We start from the raw sequence: 21,388 nt of genomic DNA, 5'->3' as shown, positions 1-21,388 counted from the left end.
GTTGTTAACTTTTTATGGTACCCCCCCCCCCCCCCCCCCCACCGAGAATTACAAAGAACGTTAAAACATTAGATGAAAATTTTATCTTCTTATCCTCTCATAAAAAAATGGGCGGATATCGTTTGCATCCAATAACTGAGTCATTCGGCGCACCTTGGCCGATTCCGGTATCCTACATTAGATGAGGTACGAATCTGCCGAGGTGTGCCGAATGTAACTGAGTCAATTCTATGTAAGAATCAAAATTCGGTGGCCACGCATAGTCACGGATTTTCTTCATACTTGACAATTTGATAGACTTTGGTGAGTAAAAAAGCCTAACACCATTTGTTTGTTGCTATGTGGTCCCGTTGCCATGGTAACCGAGGGTAAAGATGTAAATATGGCATTTTAATGCTTATTTGAGAACATATTGTGAGTAATGTGCAGAACTTGGGGTTTCCAGGGTAGAATGTATTATTAAAAATAGTTGTCATTTTTCAAATGAAACAAAAAAATTCATGGAGAAACGCATATTTTTAGAGCGTTTCCATGGTTACTAAACAGAAATTTTAAAATATGTTTTCTTCATCTAGTTCGAAAAAAAAGTGCAAATCTTGGATTTTATGGTAAACACTATTATGATTGTGCAATTAAAAATTTAAATATGAAAATTGAGAACCGTTGCTATGGTAACAAGCTGAAGAATAAGGAAAATTATAATATTTTTAGGCATTTTTAAATGGATATTATTCAGATATAATGAATAAATTTATAAAATCAAATGGTGAGAAAAAATAAAGTATGTCCTTAACTTTAATGACACTTGAAAAAATTCTGAAATTTTCTAAAAATAACTGCCGTTGCTATGGACTTTTCAAAAAGTAAGAATTTCTGTCTGATTTTTTACGCAACTTAATTTTCCATAGCAACAACACTTCTCTGTTGCATAACAAAGGTTTTTGTGGTGTATAATGAAAATTTAGATATATTTTTACCTGTTCCAACTAAAACAATTGCAAAAAAATTCTAAAATCAGGAATGAAAGCATATCAAAATAATCTTAAATTTCTCAGTTTTTCTTAATATTTGGCCTTGTTGCCATAGCAACCGATGTCAATTTTCATGATAAAATATATATTGCATTGACATTTATATGGATGTAAAAATTTAACAGTTTCCCATTTGGGCTTATTAAAAAACCGCAGAAAACCGATTTCAAAAATTTGTAACGGTTTCCATGGTAACATTTTAAAAGTATTGGTTTCTCCATCAATTTTCTTATATAATTAAATAATTGAAAATAGGAAAAACGCTGTTTTATGTCTTTGATAGTTTACATTAGTGGGCAAAACCTTCTAATATGGCTTCAAAGTAGGTAAGTTTTGCTATTTTCCCATCTTTAGCCTCGATTACCATGGCAACGGTTACCCCTAGCAACCAACTTTAAGTGTTTTTTTGCGTTTTACACCTAGGTGTGTCCATGTATGAAATATAAGGAAAATTGGTGACTATGCGTGGTCAGACCCTTTTATAAATCATTGATTCTTACATAGAATTGATCTTAAGAAGCGTGTTGTAAAGTTTCGTAAAATACTTTCAATTTGCAAAAAGAACTAATTCTAAAATGTGCAAAATGCATAGAAATTGAAATAATTTTTGGTGTCAAAAGCATTTGTAAAATCCACAATACGGATATCATTCTACGTTCATCTCCAACTTTTGCCATGTTAATTTTCAATTTCTATTGTTAAGCTCAAAACTACACGTCGGTTATATATATATATAAGGTTGGAGTACTATTCATGCTCTATTGTATCTGAGGAATCTCTTTCACCTAAATGCGTTATAAATATCATATGGAGTGATTTGTAACGTCGCGTACGTTTTGACGAACAACTAAAAGTCAGGGCATTAATAGAGAATATCTAATGAAACGCCAACCAAAACCATACTGAAATTCAAAAAAGGTTATTTCAAAGAATAAAATTAATACCAGAACGTTCCTTTCATTGTAACGACTTGGAGATAATAAGAAACAATGCGTTTGTTGTATGTTTTACCACATTTTACCATGCTCAATTAAATTCTACATTTACAATATGACCAAAACATTAGTTACCCTGTATGACAGCACACGTTCATTGTCTATGTGCAGCAGAGGTGGATCCAGCAATTTGGAAAAGGGGGGTTCCATTTGATGAAAATCAATACGTGCAAAATTCATCATTTTTCAATAAACAAGGACTTTTTGAACGTTTTCCGTGCGTATACAACTGTATTTAATAAACATTTATCTCATCACTATCTATTTCACATCTATTTCAACATCAGAGTGCACTGTATTATTGAGCGTTTTGCCGTTTTGGTTTAGGTCAGGAAGATTTGCATAATATCTAGCTTTAAGAAACCCAAGTTTCCAGCAATGAGAAAGTGCGTCTATGCTTGATAGAAAAGAGACACTTAGAAACAAAAATAACTCAGACTAATAACGACAAACTATTTAAAATCAAAGTACTGAAGAACTGATGGGAGTTGATTATGTCGATGTTTATTTATTTTAAAATCAATGATATGTTATTTTGCAGGACAAGTACATGTATATAGTTTCTATTATGATTTGAATTACGCCGGCACATTTTTATAAATGAATTTTTGTACTTTTTCGACAAGAATGTCGAGAAACCCCCATATGGATCAGGTTAAAAAATGTTTAAAGATAAAATTAATTCAATCAAACTATGTATCAGTAATAGAAATATTTTTCGAAAATTGCATGGATCCAAGCAATATTGAACTCTAGTCTCGTTCAACCAAACGCTCGGCTGACACCGTAAATCTCCGACAAGGATTTAAGGAGACAGCCGAACGTCAGGTTGAACGAGACTATAATATTGAACTCTGGCGTAGCAATACATACGACTACAAAAAATATTTAAATTGTTCGTACCATTTAAAGTCTGACTATTTTCAAGGTATTCATAAATAAGTTTCCTTGAAAAATAATGCTTTAGAATACATTATATCGAATTTATCAATTATTTTCAAGAACTAAGTCTTGTCAGCAGCAATGATTGTGCTGAGGTCCAAACACTGTTTCACTTTCGGTTTGTCTGAGTAACTGCATAGGAGAGTTGATTAAAATCAACTCCCAAAAAATGGATATTTTGGTAATTTTTTTATGTCTTTGATGTTTTAAATTCTGGACTATTTATCGATTTTGATTTCTTTATATCGATTGCCTTCTTAAATAAAGGTCTAAATGATAGGATATGACAAAAGAATAGGGACAATTTATCTTCTGAAAAGATTGTACGTGTGTAATACAATGGTAAAAGCAATTGCCGTCCCAGGGAAGTTGATGTGACCTCTGTAATGGGTGCGCTACATCATCCAGACTAGTACAGATGCGATCAAATGCGATTTAAAAAAAGTTTTTAAAAGTTGTGCATTTTCATAATGGTTTACATAAAAACCCTTAACACAGTATTTTTGAATTTCCGATTCTTGGAAACAAAACAAAAAAGGCTTCCTTTTGTGTTTCATTTGGGTATGAAGGTAGCTAGCATTCCAGAAAAATAGCATAACTCGCGTAAGCGGGTCATGAGTTTTCTATGTATTTTTCGTATGAGACGAAGTAAAAATCATCTATTATAATTATCTAACTTAATTAACTAAACAGTACATTTGAAAGCGGCTTTTTAAAGTAAAACGTCGTTTTACTCGATAGCTTGTCAGTTCAAAACTGTATGAACTATAATCGATTTAAAAAAAAAAGAAATCGAGTAGAAAATACATTGTAGATGTTATTTTAAATCTGTGATACTGCTTAATTTTATGTACTTTTTTCTTTAATTTTCCACATGTTTACTCAGTGTAGTATACAGCAGATGCTGAAGGGGAGTACAATGTACTTTATTTCGATAAAAAATCGATAGGGTTTTTTCATATAAGAACAAAATTATGGGGCGTAGTGTGAAATTCATTAAGAAAACAATTTTAAAGCATTTATTTGAGATAATTACAGTATTTTTATTATAAATGGGAAAACTGCCTTTAAATAGGAATTTAAACGTTTTCAAAAACAATCATATGTCCCAGAGAACCCCCCCCCCCTCTCTGGATCCGCCAATGTGCAGCAAGGCAATCCTTTCATATAGTTCGGACATTTGGCAATATTCGCAAATGTACAGCGCAGTCATTCACTTAATGCAATGTGCAATCTAGATTCATCGATGGGGAATTAATCAACCAAAACTTTCTTGACTGGTATATACTCATGTAGCTGTCAGAGAAGGATCAAACATGATACAGCCTAACAATGATTGTACATGCATGACCTTTGTTTAAAATGGATAGAAATTGTAAATCATTTCATATGACTGTAACAAAATTTCAATAGCATTATACTGTGATGCATGAAATTATTTGAAATATGAGAATCCTCAAAAAACACTACTCTGCCGTGGAGAATTACGGGGAGTTGAGGAAATCCTGTCTAAAAGGAGAGAGAGAGAGAGAGAGAGAGAGAGAGAGAGAGAGAGAGAGAGAGAGAGAGAGAGAGAGCATGAGGGTTATAAGAATCCGACCAATCGTAGGAGTACAAACATTTAATTTACTGTATACCTTTAAGTGAGAAGAAACATATCAGGCCAGATTTTGCCAAAGCAAAGTTTTGACTGTAGGAATGCAAATCGCCAATGTTATTATAAATAACACAAACTACTGAGAGGAAAAAGTCCCCAAACAACATAAAAAAGCATTTGTTATTTTTATTAAAAATTAGTTACACAGATAGCAATTCTTTATTAGTTTAGACAATTGAAATCTTAGCTCCTGGATGAATAAAGCGGGGAAAGATGAATGATTTTCTATTATTCATGTTATAACGACAAGACTGCACAAGTGCAAGTACACTCTGAGCATTCATTTTAATAAACAAGATGAACTACTTTACATTACATGTTTTCGGCTGCATATCGAAATAGTATTCTGTTCATATTTTGAATGTATGTTTTGTTAACAGCTTGCTAAATTAAGTCATCGCTACCCTTTCTTGTTATTGCAATCACGTTTCTGAAATCACCGACGAATACAATTCAGAGAGAGAGAGAGAGAAGGGGGGGGGGGGCGAGGGTTGTTTGTTCTATCAACCATGTATGCCTGTATGGTGCGATGCTATATAATATTTACAGCGACATATCAGAATATGGTGACGTGAAGGATATCGGAAACAGAAACACTCAGAAAGTTTGATATCCATAAGGATTTTGAACATCACATACAATGCACATAATGCACTTGAGGACGGCAAAGCGTTGCAACAGCTCACAGTACTGCCAGTTCGTGAAAAACAGATACATTTTAAACCAAATACATATATTTACATGCTGAAATTGATTTAATATTCTTAGTCTTCAATGGAACAGGAAATTTAATTTTGATACATCGATAACCACAATTTCATACAATGTCATTTGTAAATATTCAATCTCTTATTTCATCGTTTTAAAATAGCATGTATAAGAAATTGCAAAAATGGTATCCATTGTATTTTTATTGCGAAATAAATGGTGATGAAAGTTTCTGATCAAAAAATATAATAATGATATCGGCTGTACACTGTACCTTTGATTTTCAGGAGAGATATTTCTTACAAATAAGCGTAAATTTCCTAAGTTTATTGAGAAATTTATTGTGACAAAAGAAGCACCGTTTTCCGGTACATTTTATTACTAGTAATTGTTTTATATTCTTTTGATACCGTGCATTGTTTCTACATACATCGTATATATTAAAAATTGTATTCTCTGATAATAAAATATAGTACTTTCTGACCAGTATGTGATCTTCTCTCCAATCAAACATTATGCTGATCATCAATATTTGAGCATAAGAGAACTGCACGAAACACTCAAATAAATTCATTTTTATATCACAAGATTGTATAGTTCTTTATGAATATGTTCATTATAGAAGATTATAATTTTGTTGTTATATAATTTGCACAATTGGGGTTATTAATCTTGATATATTATTTTTATTGAATTAGTACCTCTAGTCTTGTTAATAGCGATTGCTTTTGGGGTATGTTGTAAAATGATTTAGATATAATGAAAACAAACATCATTTTAACGTAATCTGAGAAATGGGGCAAAACTACATATATTCATCATCAGATAAATTGATAAATATTCAATAAAAAGAATCATATTTGGTTTTGAAAGGTTTTGTAGCGGTACATTTGAAAACATAATAGTGATCGGAAGTAGAGAAAAATATTTTAAAATCTTCTCAAAAACCGATCGGCCAGAAAAGCTGAAACTTGTGTGAAATCTTCCTCAGATAGGAACCGAGTAGATTCAAGTCTGTCACAAAGGAAAGTATTTAAATTCATTAAACTGAAATAATGTATGGTTTTACTTATATGCAAGCATTTTGACAAATTGATTTTTCTTTAGAATTGTTTATATATAGACTTTGGCCTCTGGGCAATTCTTAGGTTTTACAAGGGGTTTATATTCCATATATAAACAATTGTTTAGGATCTTGTTGCAATTGCGAACTGCAATGCTCAGCCTGTGATATGACTATAAAATCATCCTGTTAGAAAGGGGACTTGATTATATAAATATCCAAGGGGAAAATGGATTTTTATTTATACAGGATCTACATGAAATCAAATCATTTGAAAAAAAGGCAAGTTTACACAAGGAGTTTTCTGACAAAAACAAAAGCATTCTTAATATATTAACCTAAATCGCACAAAATCTTTTACATTTTGTGTTGAAAACAGTTGAATTAATTGAAAGACAGAGGGTTTGATATAGTAGAACTTCTTAAAGATTTTTTTTTTAATAAAATAGGCATATCAATTTAAAATAATATAAAGGACAAAAACGTATTGTTGTATCAACCAGTTTCGACGGTAATGAGATGATAATCTTGATTTACAAATAAGTTTCTTATATTGTAAAGGAATTCTTCTTGCAGGCACGTAGCATCAGGAGGGGCCAGGGGCCCCCCCCCCCCCCCCCACTTTTTCTCGCAGGAACAATTTTTTTTTAAATTGACATATAAAAAAATGGAATTATCATGGAGTTGGCCCCCCCCCCCCCCCCACTTTTTTGGGAGTATGAAAAAAATTAATATGAAAATAAGGATATGAGGAGTGAAATTGAAATATATAGTACGCCAGCGCCCCCCGTCCCCACCCCCCCCCCCCCACCCCCGGATTAGGATTTTTAAGATTTTGGGAAACTGAAAGATTTCCTTTTTTATTTTTTTTTAATTTTTTTTTCTTTTCATCTACGTATACATCATTTCACATGTCCAATACTTGATAACATGTTCTTAACAATGGGAAAATTAATCCCCTATGCTAAGTCGTAAGGAAAAAAATAAAAATAAAAATATTCATAAGTAAAAAAGTGTACAGAAAACTAATGAGAGAGAGAGAGAGAGAGAGAGAGAGAGAGAGAGAGAGAGAGAGAGAGAGAGAGAGAGATCGGAATTTGAAATTCCGGTTATTTTAGTTTTTTCTTCTATGACTGTACAAAGACTTCCGACATTTATTTTCAACGTGAGACAGCAATCCACTCCAACATGTTTAAGAAGTAAGCATTATAAGCTCTGTAGAAGCAAAATTTAGATATTTAGTTTCACGAAGAATGGTTGTTAGTATCGATTGTTACATTGTCATATTGATTTTTTTCGATTATCAAATTTTTATGATACTATCTTTCTTATAGTGTGTTCACTTTCCACATTTGATCACAGGGGCTTAGGTAGGAAAACACAGTTAAAATCTAAGTACTTAAGAGAAAAGAGCGTTATTTTTTCTACACAAGCCTTTATTCTTGGATGAAGGCTGGGTGTATTAATTTAGACTGCATAAATGGTATGAGTTAAGTAGACACTATAGTCTGTCCAAAGTAATTGCCTCCATCACTTTTTGATGATTTTTAATAAAAATACACATACCTGTGAAAGTATCTAAGATATCTTCATTGACACATTATCATTTTTCACTCATAAAAGTTCAACGTAACAAAAAAAAATTTCTTTATCAAGATTTATAATGGGAAATGTTTACATCTTTTCACCTTTCGGAACTCACTCAGAATACCTCGCACAATTTTTTCAACGTTATCATTCGGGCTATTTCATGGCTGATGCAATGCAAAATCCCTGTAGACTCTCTATTTTGGGTCGTGTATTGAAGCCCGAAGCAGAAGAGAGGGCATTTAAAACAGATAATCTTGACATTTTTCATATTAATTAAACGTGTGGAATAAATATCCCCGTAAATTCGCGAGAATCACATCCTCGGAACTTTAAAATCTCGCTTTTATTTTTCAGACATTTTACAACATAAAACTACAATACAAATTCAGCATTCGCGATTTTATTTTTCCGTGATTTAATGGAAAATGGTTGAGTCGCAGAATTAAGTACTCATGTAAAATAGGGAATCTACAGTACTGGTAGATGTAGTTTGAGCACAAAAGTATTTATGATTATCGAACTACCAAGTGAAAAATGGTGGAAGCAAAAAACACAGGACAGAGTATAATAAACTTGACAGCAGACATAGTTTATTTGGATAATTAACTCTTCATATTTAAGGTATCAGGAGAACTCTTAGAAATCGTACCCATGGGAACCTGTATTCTTGGTAAAGGGTATCTGATCTCTTACAGAATTCATATCCAGATAGGGGCGCTCTAAGTTCTAAGAGAACCCCCCCCCCCCCCCACCCCAGGAGAACTTTAAATTTTGTTTGTTATACTGCACGCAGATACATATTTAATTTACATATTTAATAGTTATGATATTCATTACAAAGCAATGTCAAGTTTTCCACATTAAAGCTTTTATATTGTTGATTAATATGTATGAAATGTTTATGTAACTAGTTTATGTGTAACGCGATGGGAGAAATAATGACAGACCAGACCAGGATTCGAACCGGGCCAACTGAATCTCTAGTCAGGTGCTCTACCAACAGCGCAACTGAGCTATCTGGCACCGGTATTCAAACTGGTCTGACCGTCACATTCCTCCCCCATTAAATGGTCTTCGCCCTCGAAGATCACCCCAGGCTCTTCCCCTGGCAGGAGTTAACCTGTCAGTTCCAGGGGTTGGTCACTGCAACAAATGTAAAAGGATGGGAGAAATAATGACAGATCAGACCGGAATTCGAACCTTGGTCCCCTGAATCTCTTGTCAAGTTCTCTACCAACTGAGCTATCTGGTGCCGGTATTCGAATCGGTCTGACAGTCACATTCCTCCCCCCTTAAATAGGGCGAAGATCACCCCAGGCTCTTCCCTGGGCAGGAGTTAACCTGTCAGTTCCAGGGGTTGGTCACTGCACCAAATGTAATGGGATTGGAGAAATAATGATGGACCAGACACGTTTAAATACGGGTGCCAGATAGCTCAGTTGATAGAGCACCTGACTAGAGAATCAGGGGGCCCCTGTTCAAATCCTGGTCTGGTCTGTCATTATTTTTCCCATCCCGTTACATACCAGTAAGTAATACTGGTGTGTAGACTAGGGCATGTACTATGCCCAAATAGAAGTCCTGCATGGTTTGATACTTAGTGCACAAGTCGGAGTGCTCTCGCCTCTGGCAATTGCACTATATATATATCAAACCCCGGCTACTATTTATGCACAGTAATAGCACAACACAATACTACTGTTATTTTTATTCTTGCCGTTGTGTAAAAAATAATCATCAGAAAAGTTTTTATATGTCACAATTTAAAACACGTAAAACAACTTACTTTTGACCTCTAAGTTTGTCTGTTCTTTGTAGATATCTGCATATAACTTTAATTTTGACAATCAGTCTAATTTTTTTTCAGATTTGATGACAAAGAAATGGTATCTGGAGTTAATAATGCAAAGTCTTCAGTCCAAAAATCTATAAGAAATTCTGTAACAGAGAATTATCCATTTATAGAACCATATCTTGATCAGATTATCCCAAAGAAAGGAGACCTAAAGCTTGTCAAATGGTACATTTTGAAAATATGCTAGATGTTCTAGGTACTTCACAAGTGAGGTTCCCGTGATGTTCATTACAAAGGGAACCTCACAAAGTCTTCTTTTGAATAAGTATGCCTCATTATCAGGTGTCCAGGAATTGGATTTGCACACCTCGTATTTCTCGAGCCTTTAACCCTTGGTTTTTAAAAATCACATTCTGCATGAAATATGGAAACCTGAATGCACAATTATTATTATTATATTGATATGTTCCTATAGATGTCAAGGTTCTGTGTATCATATATACTGGTATTTTGATCCCTAAGTTTATACATTAGTATTAAAAACTTTTAACTATAAATGATGCTATATTGGAATGAAAAATAACTTACTGGTCATGTGTGAAAGGGTTAATACTTACATGTCAATTAGTGTTTTATTATAAGGTGATGTGAACTTCTGATACCTTAATTTATTCATGGTCAGAAAGAAAATCCAATGTTGATTATTCTTCATTCCTTTCAAGTGTAAAACAAAGCATAATCCACGATAGGATTCCAACAATGCCCTAGTACATGCTGTAGAAACAGAAATAGTGGGACTAATGTTTTATCATAATGACTTAATTCAAGGGGATTTGATTTTGTTGTTTCAAATAACATTGATAAATGTTTGATAATAGAGAAAATCCATGGCGGTTTTAATTTCTTTGATGAATATTATCAAATATACAAACAAAATTAATTCTCAATAAATATATCTGCTTTATATGAATATAAATATTTACATTTACTGTATATTTCCTCTTATCATTGCATTGGAAATCTGTGACATTCATAGTTCAGTAACACAAATAATAAATGAGTTTAATGTCTTTTATATTGTATATTACTATTAAAAATTGAGGGATCTTTATTTTCTTTAAAGATTAATAACTTCTTATTTTTAATGAATTGTATTTTTTTACTATTACATGCAACTAGTACTTGCAGTGTATTAAAAAATTTGCATGTACTATCTTTGAAATTGACTGGTAAAGAAATTGTGCATTTTTTCTAGCCATGAACACATAGAAATACTTGCCAATGCTGCAGGTGAACCTCTAATGTTCAGACACAGAGATGGGCCTTACATGCCAACACTGAAGCTGTTACACAAGTGTGAGTAAAATATGATTGTGTGTGAATCATTGAGATTATTCAATTCATTTCAATGGTTTATTGACATCACCATGTTGGCATACATGCAGTCAAAATGAAATCAAATGACAGACAAAAGAATATTAAAACATAAAGACTATAGCATGCAAGACAATTTTATACAATTCTTCATAGTCCCTGAAACTGTTTTCTCTGCATAAAGCATTTATCTAATTACATTTGTAGATACATAGACGTTTTGTAGTACATTATGTATTATAATCACATATATATGGATTAACAATTTCTCCAATGGGATCAATACGACAGTATAATTTATCAATAACAATATCAAAATTATTAATAAGATAAAAGAAATTAAAATGCTTTCTTTGATGATTCATGCTGGTAATGAAGGTAGCGATCATTGCAGAAAAAAATAACATACCCGCTAATGCGGTTTATATATTTTTTTCTGCAATGTCGCCACCTTCATATCTTAAATGAAAGTATTGAGTTAGAAGATGAGATTTTGTTCAAAGATCATATCAATTAATAAAAGTTTTATTCAACTAAAACCTCAAATCCTTATGGGAAATATCTAAAGATGTAAAGTTTAGTTTCTGTTAAAGATTAAAAATCTTGCTTTGACATGAAGTATAACTCTTTTTCGAAGCTAACTCTTTGTCTTCTTTAAAAGCTTATAATCAACATCTGATAAATGATGCCAACATATAAAATTGGATTAATTTCCTTTCTTTTATGTCTGCAGTCCCTTTCATGTTACCCCGCATGCAGGTAGACAAAGGTGCCATTAGATTTGTTTTGAGTGGTGCCAACATCATGTGTCCGGGACTGACCTCACCAGGTGCCAAGATGACCAGACTGGAGCCGGACAAGGTTGTGGCTGTTATGGCCGAGGGCAAAGAGCACGCAGTGGCTGTAGGAATGACTAAAATGTCCACAGATGAAATGTAGGTGTATAATAGTATTTCAACTTCTTGGTTATTAGTCGTGACAGCTCAGGTTTTAGAATATAGTAATTGGGAGTGTATCGAGAGCTTATTATTTTAGTATTTAATGATAAGTTTTTAACAAATCTTCTTTTTTTAATTTTCAGCATTTCTAAAAACAAAGGGATTGGGATAGAGAATATTCATTACCTTAACGATGGGCTGTGGAACATGAGAGCTGTTAAATGATGTTTCCTAAGTGATGAACTTTTTATTTTGATACATGGCCAACAATTTTGATATTTATTGCAATAATGTGCATAGAAAAATGCAATTCAAAATAAAGCTGTACTATTTAATTAACAATTTTACCCTCAATCCATTTTTACTTTGTGGAGCCATTCATTTCTGTACTTATGCAGGAAGTTTCGACATGTAATAGAAATTATTAATTTACATGAAAAATAAATTTTCAAATACATGTACTAGCTTTCAAAGTGTTTTTAAAGCGCTAAGCATAGCCCAGCGCTTTATTGTCGTTAGATATTCTACTTCCGGTGCATCGAATAACCGCCCCCTATGAGCAGAAGTATACATCATTTAAACTGGTTAGGGAACCAGTTTCAGGGGGCCAAGTTTTTGCACACAACTGCACAGGCTATTGTGAATCATACGCCCTATTGTAAATTTAATGTACGGGGCTTACATGCATCATTGCAGGGGGTGTCACGCAGTGATGAGGAAAAACGGTATAGTGCCAATACAGAAGCTGAAATGTTATATACATACACTGTTTATCCTTAATATACATTCAGAAGCTGGGTTAGCGCTTTTCAGTACTATGAGTACTTTGATTTATTGAAGTGCTTAAATTTTTCATGGTCTGAAATAACAAATGATTAAATATACTGTCGACAGTTCCTAACATGGGTTGTAGTAAATATGTAGTTTTGAGTTTAAATATAAATGTGAGGTTTGATCAGTAAGTCACATCTAAACCACAATATGTTGATAACAAACCATAAAAGATAATCTATTAGAGCACCAGTAATGACTGCATGTCATTTGACATCGTCAGATTTCCAAGGGTGATCACGTCTTTTACTCATCACAAAATTATTTCTTCGATTAACTAAATACGTGTTGTTTAGAAAAATAGTCATCTTTCATTTTAAAATGAAAAGTAAAGGTAGTACACTTAAAATTATATTTGAACAATTCAACAATTTAATTGAAGACTTGTATCCATTATGCCTCTCATTATGCCTCTCATACTGTATACCAGGTATATTTACGTCTATAGTTTGTCATCTACATAGTAATTTTTCCTCATTTCTAAAGAAAACTGATAGTAATTTATATAGCTCCATAGAACTGACAGGGCTGAAATTGACACAACTCAGTTCTAACCAGTTTATCAATCAGTTGAAACCTATAGCAACCAAAGAAAGATCACGGACCACGAAATAATCATGATGATGTCAGACTCAAATTAGACAATGCAGAAAAAAAATTATGTGGGATAATTATATTTTTTTTGCAATGTCCCTTCCTTCTAATGCAGCATGAATCCAGGCACATAGCATCCGTTTTGAAAGTGGGGGGGGGGGGGCAGACTCATCCAAAAAATCTTGACAAGCCAAAAAAAAGAGAGAAATTTGTAATTTTTCCAAAATTTTCCTTATTTTCATATCAATTTTTTACATACTCCCAAAAAAGTGGGGGGCCAACTCCTAGATAATTCAATTTTTCTATGTTAATTTTAAAAAAATTTGTTGCTGTGAGAAAGGGGGGGGGGGGCAAGGCCCCTCCCTGATGCTACGTGCCTGGAATCACCAAAGAAAGCTGCATCTAAATGTTTAAAAATGATACTGCTATATAAGTGCAGCCATGGAATATTGTTTGACCAATATCATATAGGGGCATGGTCACAATTTCGGTAAAATTTTCTTCTTTCATTTTCAAGTTTACAATGCTTCGCAAGACAATTCTAAATAGAGGTTGTCAGCCAAAATTTGAGTGTCAGTCGTCAAGTTAAATGAGATACAAAGCTCACAATTCTATATTATGTAAACAAAGCTCAGGTCATTCTTTTGGTTACATTTTGAATGTTGTAAAGAAACTCCAGGTTTAGACCTTAAATGAATGTGACAAATGCTAGAAAGAGTTTATCTATGTTTAAAACATATTAGCTTTTCGGCTTGAGAAGGAACTTTTACTCATATTTTGAACAAATGGAAACAAAAACCTGGCACAATCCTTATTTATAACTCTTTGACAGACAGTCAAGTTTTGGTTGATCGTTAAGCATTGTAAACAATAAAAATAAAAAACACAAATTTTAACAAAAATCGTGACTATGCCCATTTAAAATAATTCAGCCATTTGCATGGCAGTTATCAAATTCTAATTCATGAAGTCAATATCATACATCAGATTTCCATCAGCATAATCATTAAGTTATTGCCATCTTGATCAAGGTTTTCTGGAGAAAAAAATTATGAAATTACATTGATCAGGTTCTTAAGTCAAAATTAAATCAGTAAATTCAGACTTCGAGACTCAAGTTCTAGCTGCTACATGTTCTTGTTCCCGGTAGTAAAGAAAATAGCCATCAGTGCATTGCATATCTATACTTTAATTTTGAATATTAATTTAGTTTTTGGATGAATTCTTTTCAAGATAATTACCATTGCATTAAAAAAATTATAAACATTTGCCTACAAAATTTATTCATTATATAATAAATTTTGAAAAAAATTATCCAACATGGATGATATATAATATTTCCGTATGATATATATTTGTTTTCTATCATTTACATACATATATTTGTCTGTAATGATACTTTACAAGTCTGTACCAATACATTTACAAAAGAATTAACTTATCAAAAAAAAAAAATGCTACAAAAAAATACATGAAACATTCATCTACTGTAATTTCTTCACAATTAAATGACCTATGCATACAACTGTAAGTCAACGTTTTTAACAAACATGTGGATTTAGAACTACATTTATTTTAAGTCTTTTAAATCTATAATTAATCTTGATAGTAGCAAATCTTTCTGACCTTGGTAAGCAATCACATAGTCAGAAATAATATCATTTTTTTAATGATATCTTGACAAGGTTTTTTTCTCTCTTCTCCAATGTGGATTCATTGAAGTACAATGTTAAAATTACAAATGATACAAATTATTTATAAACATCATTAATTATCATATGACTCAATGATACATGCCTCAAACAGTTCCATGCAAGTCATAAAATATACTTAGGTACTTTTGTAAAAATACTAGTACAGGTGCCCCCAAAAAATTATAAATAAAATACCACATCAAATATTGAAAACAAATACATGTACATGTTATACAATATGTAAAATGTATTAAAAATTGATCACACTTTTGGGTACATATTCAATGGAATGTTAGAGAAATATTCAGACTGACTTCTAATATCTTAAAAAAAGGAAAGTCTTAAGGGAACTCTATATGAATATCAAATATGAGTATGATATGGTTTATTCTAAAGAGATGCTGGAGATTCGTTCCTGTTGATTTCCACATTGGGATCATTAAATGATATTTGTACCAACAAGGACAAAATTTAATACAATGTATGTATTATGTTCATGACCCCCACAAAACTGTCCTAGAAATTAACATCGATTTTAAAATTATCAACACATGATTAACATTCTGATGGTCCCTTCTGATTATAAATTGGAGATAGGAGACATATTTTTCATACAATTTTTTCTAAATTATATCAAACTATTGAATAATGAATATGAAGGTATATTATAATTTGATACATCTGACTACCCACACATAAATTCAACATGAAAAATGACAATAATATCAATCAAAGGAGTGCATGATTATCAATCATTATTGAACAGCCCCATGAAATGTTTGAATGTGTTCTTTGAGCTCTTCCGTCTCATAAAACTTCATATCACACATATCACACTCAGTTGCATTTTCACTTGTTTTTTCTTGCTTAATCTCAACAGCAAGTGACTCCTGACTATCGTCTGTTGATCCTTTCTCAGAAGAATCTTTATAATCGTCCTGAGATGAAACGGCCATCTTTGTCAGCAAAGCCTCTTTCTTCTTTACCACTGACTTATTCTTTGAAGAACTGAGCTTTCTGTTTGCCCTTTCTTCAGCAAATTCTTTAGTAGCTATTCCATGTCTGTCTTGCATGTGAATTAGTTTCGATTCTTCACTTCCAAAGAACCCATCACATAACGGACACTTGAAGAAGTGCTCAGCGCGCTCAGCGTCTTCGTGCATGTCCCGCAGAGCTTTATTGTCAAATATACGTCCACATATACTGCACTCAAATTTATCATTGCTACAAACCACTGTAGGTTTGGACTTGCCTGATTCCTCTTTATTAGCCGTCTCAGGGTTTTCTCGTTTACCACCAACTTTGCACCTTGGTCCCATTTTTCTTCGTTTGGCTCCAGTTTTGATTTCAGATTCTACTATATCAGCCTCACGGGTCACGACATTATACTCTGATTGCTGTGGAGTGTAAATTTCTTCATCCACTTCCCTTTCTCCTTGATCTTTTTCATCATCTGAGCTGTAATTCACAGCTCCTAACATTTCTTGATAGCTAACAGGGTTTTTTTTCCCTGATGAGAGACGAGTTGAATATTTCTGTTCAGAGTGTTGTATTTGTTTTTGTGTACTTGTTTTTGTGATTCCTGTTTTGGTATACTCAAGAGTTTGCAAAGTAAGCGGCTTTTTAGATCCAATATTTCTTTTTCTTGAAGTGTTGTTTTCGCTTGGTAAAATGTCTTGCGAGTTCTGTGGGAAAAGATCTTGGAATGACACAAAAGGCAGTCGATATAACAAAGAGTTTTCCTGTTCAGATGATTTTGATTTTTCCTCAAAGATTTGGGTATCAGGTCCTGGTGAAGACCCATGCTCTGTCTTGTAAGCTTCTCTTAAACTCTTTCCCTCTAAAATTTTCATTAAAATAGAATTTCTTTCTAAAGCAGAGTCTGAATTGGGACCTACATTACTGTTTTCGCTCTTGTAATCAGCAACATCACCATTTTGCTTCTGGTGGTTCATCCCTCCATACTCTCCATCCCATACAGGCTCGTCCTTTACAACTGGAGGCTGAGATTGTGTTGTCTTCTCCTCTACTTGAGTGACATGTTCCTTTCTGGTTACAGAACCATCATTCAATTTGATCTGATACTCCAGTCCAGATTTGACTGCCCCCTCAAGATTAACCATTTCTACACTTGGATTTACTGGGGTTGGCTGATTTGCCAGCATGGACCTTTTGTGGGGCTTTGCTAAAAGTTTGAGTAACACTGAGGCAGATCCCAATGGCTCTTCACCCAAACCGCCATCGCTGACCCCATACCGACCGTCCTGAGCATCAGATCCATATTCTGGACTATTAGAACCTTCTGAATCATATTCTGTATAAGTACTAATCTTCTGTGCTCTAGATTTCCTTTTGTGAAGCTGCTTAACAATTGTTGGGAAATGGTCTGCACTGTTTGATATACTACAGTTGAAATCAGGGTCACTATCCTCTGTGTTTCTTGATCGCTTTCTGGTTTTCGTCTTCTCTCCCTGAATCATCCCTCTCCTCTGCTGTTCCGTCCACTGTGTGGGTGTGGTTGAGGCAGGTGCTGGGGAGGAATTTCCGGAGACCCCCTGTCCATGGTGTAGGTTGTTGGGATCAACAGTATGGTGAATTTTTACGACATGACGCAGGTTTGTCTGTTGTGATGATATACAGATGATTCCATCAACCTCCAATTTTTCTGAGTAATGCTGAGAACAGAGGGAGATGATTGCAGACTGCAGTATCTGATTTATTTTTTCCTCCATTTAATCTACAAAGAAAAAAAATACAAAACATTAGAAATTTTTTCAGAAAAAATGCCACACATATTAATGATATCAAATGGCAGACATATCGAGTCATGTAGAGCTGAACATTCTGATTTAGTTTTGATGCAATCATGAGCAGGGCCCATACAGTTTTATTTTAGTGCCTTAACATTTGCAATCAATGTTTTAGATGTGGGGTTTTACCATTAAGAATTGAGACAGGTAGATACCACAGTGAACCTGTTAAAGAGCAGCAAATTTGTACTTTTTGTTGTAAAAATAGTGTAGAAAACGAAATTCACTTTTCATTACATTGTCCTAATATAACGATTATAGAAGAATCCTTTTCAAAAATACTGGATTTAATCAATTACTAGAATTGTCAGATACATGCAGATGCACTAATTATACTTATTTCAAATTATCCTTGGCAGGTTGCCAAATACTCATATCATTCTTTTATACGTAGACAATCATTATTGTTCAGAAAATAAACATATACTGTATTATATAAACTGTTAAATCAAAACAAGGGGTGCAAATTCAAGGGTTTTAACGGAAGCTTTATACTTAAACATGTATTTTTCAATCGTTTCTTTGTTTACCGCTTGATACTGTGTTACTTTTTTTTATTTTTTCAAGCATAATGCGTTTAAAATTAAAGTGAGATATAGGCCCGATAGGCCGGGTGTTAAATTATCTATGCTTGCCGTTGTTGATATTACACTTGGAAATGTATACACATATCACAATAAATAAATAAATAACTTACTTACTTATACACAATGTAAAGCATGTATTGCAATTAAATCCCTTCTTACTTTGAATTATGACTAATTTTATATTTCATACAATTTATCAAGGACCAAAGCTTTGATGTACTGTACCCTGAAGTATATATAAGTTTTTATTCCATATGACATATCACTTTAGCAGTAAATCTGCAAGATTTTATTTCAACCTTTTTTAGACATATCATGTAAACTCCTTTTGTCTATGCAAGTGTTACTGAACCCAACACCAACCCCAGAATGGAATACATGTATTATAATCCATAGTGATTATGATGTATTGAAACCAAATGAAGAAAATATAATCATGCATCATGTACATATAAATCAAGGATTTATTTATTTATTACCAAAAAAACTCAAAATTATCTTAATATGCATTGTTGATGCTATCTAAATATATAAAACTTAAGGCTATATCTATTTCATAATTATATCTTGAATTTCATATGTATGTATATCAATGAAATCTATATACATTTTAGATGTTTGAGAATTGATTAAACAGGGTACATAATCATTTTTCCAATTTCTGCAGCTCATTAGAGTAGCAGGTAGCAGGAACAGTAGCAGTGACTATAAATCTAGATCCACCAATGACATTGTCTCCCTTATGCATCGTAAAAATGTAAACAATATAACCGTGTTTATTGCTATTTACTGTAATAACACAGTATATGTAAGGGCATGAGATGGGAATTATCAAAACATCATAATGACACTTGCAAGCTTGTTCTTTTTTTACTACTGAACTCTCAAATATGTATATATTGACAAGATCATGACCATAACAGACATGAAAGTATCGTTATAGGTACTGTATACACGTAAAACAAAAAGTGTACGATATTTTTTCGACAGTAATGAGGTAAAATTTTAAAGAAGTGGTTTATTCAGTACAAGATGGTTTCCGCCGAGTTTCTCAATACTTTCGACCGCCATAAATCGGTCACAAGGTCAGAAAGGGATTTCTGCGGATCCAGAGTCTTATATTAAGTATACAATATAAAAATCAGTACCTAGAAAACAATATTCATAAACTTACGGGTCGTCGGCGTTTTCCAGTTTCTGCTTTGTTCCATCAAGCCTCAGCGGCGATTTGGTATGCGGGTGTTGCGTGTTTGGCCTTGACCTAGCGACCTCCGTCATGACGATTGCTGATTAGAAGGACACAAGGTCAAGAAACGCAAATGTTGATCGTGTGATTGTTTGATTGTTAAGATATACTAAATATAATGCTAATTTTCTTAATTTTAATTTAATACGCAAACTCTAATTCAAAATCGTTTTTATTTTTTTACAAAGTGTCAACAGGAAGTAAACAATGAATCATTTTTGAGATTATATGTTACAAAACGATATTTGAACGGCGGGAAGTTCAAACTTGTAAGGTCAATGTGGCGAAGTTTATGATATAATATGTAATGACAATGTGTATCAATTTACATGCTGTCAATGAAACAAAAACTGTACTGTGAAATAAATTTATATGTCATCAACAACTACTGCTAAGAGGTTTCAAGAAAAGACGTATTTGAAATATATATAGCTTTTTTTCATATGATAGTTCGATTTTTATAAATCATATTTTTAAAACTATATTATTAATTTTTCATGATATCGGAATGAACGATAAACGCTGTTTTAGATGGGAAGCGCCAATGAAAAATTATTTTCAACACTTACTAAATTTAAAATATCATGATAACCCCTCTGCCCCCCCCCCCACCCCCCCAAAAAAAAACACGTCAAAATCAAAATGACAAACAGCTGATCAAGCATACGAATGAAAGACAAAAGTGCTATTAAAAATATATATAGTTATCTCATACATTTGTATAATTATCCCATACAAGAAAACAGTTTTATATAACGTTGCGAAATTAGCACTATATATGTATCGCATAGCCCCCTAACTCCGTCACTACCCTAACTCCGTCACTTTCGGGAAACTCCTCGCCGTTTGAAATCAAGTGTGATTATGGCGTCATTTTTTGCATGTCAATAGTCTTCAATCAAATGTCAACAATTTACAACGGTTAAATTTAAGAATGTGTATAAACATAACAAAATTACACCTTGCACATTTTATGCAACAATAATTGCGTGAAATCAGCTAACATCTTTTCACGGATGCACTAAAATAACGGTATTTCTAACACGCGGGCCTATTAGATTACTTACCGTGGTCAGTCATTTTAAGAGAGGTCACGATGAAACATTTCACATTACACTTGATGATAACGTCAAATCGCTCATGCCGTAATTTTTTAATTATACAGGGTTACAGATATATACGGTATGTCGGTATTTGGAATATGCTACATTTATTAAAAATGTAATTAATAAATAAAATAATCATTGATATATTCATAGATGATATGATATATTTCAAATATATAAGGACAGAAATCAAACGGCATCCATACATTCTGAGAGGTCATTGTGATTTTTGTTACAAAGGCCCATTTTTTTTATTCTGGCGATCATTTCACTTTGATGAAATGATATACAATTTAAATTGTATACACCGATTTTACTTATAATAACTTGGCCTAGATACAAGTTGAGTTTAAACTAAATTGTTAACATGTCTTCATTCCCTGGCGTATCATAGATCATGTGGGTGACGGAGTTAGGTTCATAAGTT

The 21,388-nt window shown here is 33.0% G+C and overlaps 2 protein-coding genes across 2 annotated transcripts; one reads left to right on the top strand and one right to left on the bottom strand.

The window, feature by feature from the left end:
* The first annotated feature begins 7,531 nt into the window (after positions 1-7,531).
* Positions 7,532-12,552, top strand: LOC128191523 (malignant T-cell-amplified sequence 1 homolog). Its single transcript, XM_052863634.1, has 5 exons — positions 7,532-7,595; positions 9,854-10,006; positions 11,037-11,137; positions 11,889-12,090; positions 12,237-12,552. Exons 1-5 carry the CDS (start codon positions 7,585-7,587, stop codon positions 12,316-12,318), a joined length of 549 nt encoding a protein of 182 aa, XP_052719594.1. The 5' UTR covers positions 7,532-7,584; the 3' UTR covers positions 12,319-12,552.
* A 2,135-nt stretch (positions 12,553-14,687) lies between these two features.
* Positions 14,688-20,040, bottom strand: LOC128156481 (zinc finger and BTB domain-containing protein 41-like). The gene is made up of 2 exons (XM_052818649.1): positions 19,784-20,040; positions 14,688-17,949 (listed from the first exon to the last, which is right to left on the bottom strand). The coding sequence occupies exon 2, from the start codon at positions 17,942-17,944 to the stop codon at positions 15,968-15,970; it is 1,977 nt and encodes a 658-aa protein (XP_052674609.1). The 5' UTR covers positions 17,945-17,949; positions 19,784-20,040; the 3' UTR covers positions 14,688-15,967.
* Positions 20,041-21,388: the final 1,348 nt, after the last annotated feature.

The sequence above is a fragment of the Crassostrea angulata genome, chromosome 7 (assembly GCF_025612915.1).
Source record: "Crassostrea angulata isolate pt1a10 chromosome 7, ASM2561291v2, whole genome shotgun sequence".
In the NCBI taxonomy this organism is placed as follows: Eukaryota; Metazoa; Mollusca; class Bivalvia; order Ostreida; family Ostreidae; genus Magallana; species Magallana angulata.
Note: the sequence above shows the minus strand (reverse complement) of the source record. Positions and strands in the feature narration are given on the sequence as shown.

What these genes read in the sequence shown, in the direction of transcription:
- LOC128191523 (XM_052863634.1), top strand. An exon ending in GACCTAAAGCTTGTCAAATG is followed by an intron (nt 10,007 to 11,036) that starts GTACATTTTGAA and finishes CATTTTTTCTAG; the next exon opens with CCATGAACACATAGAAATAC. An exon ending in AAAATGTCCACAGATGAAAT is followed by an intron (nt 12,091 to 12,236) that starts GTAGGTGTATAA and finishes TTTAATTTTCAG; the next exon opens with CATTTCTAAAAACAAAGGGA.
- LOC128156481 (XM_052818649.1), bottom strand. Translation starts at nt 17,944, where the DNA reads ATGGAGGAAAAAATAAATCAGATACTGCAGTCTGCAATCATCTCCCTC.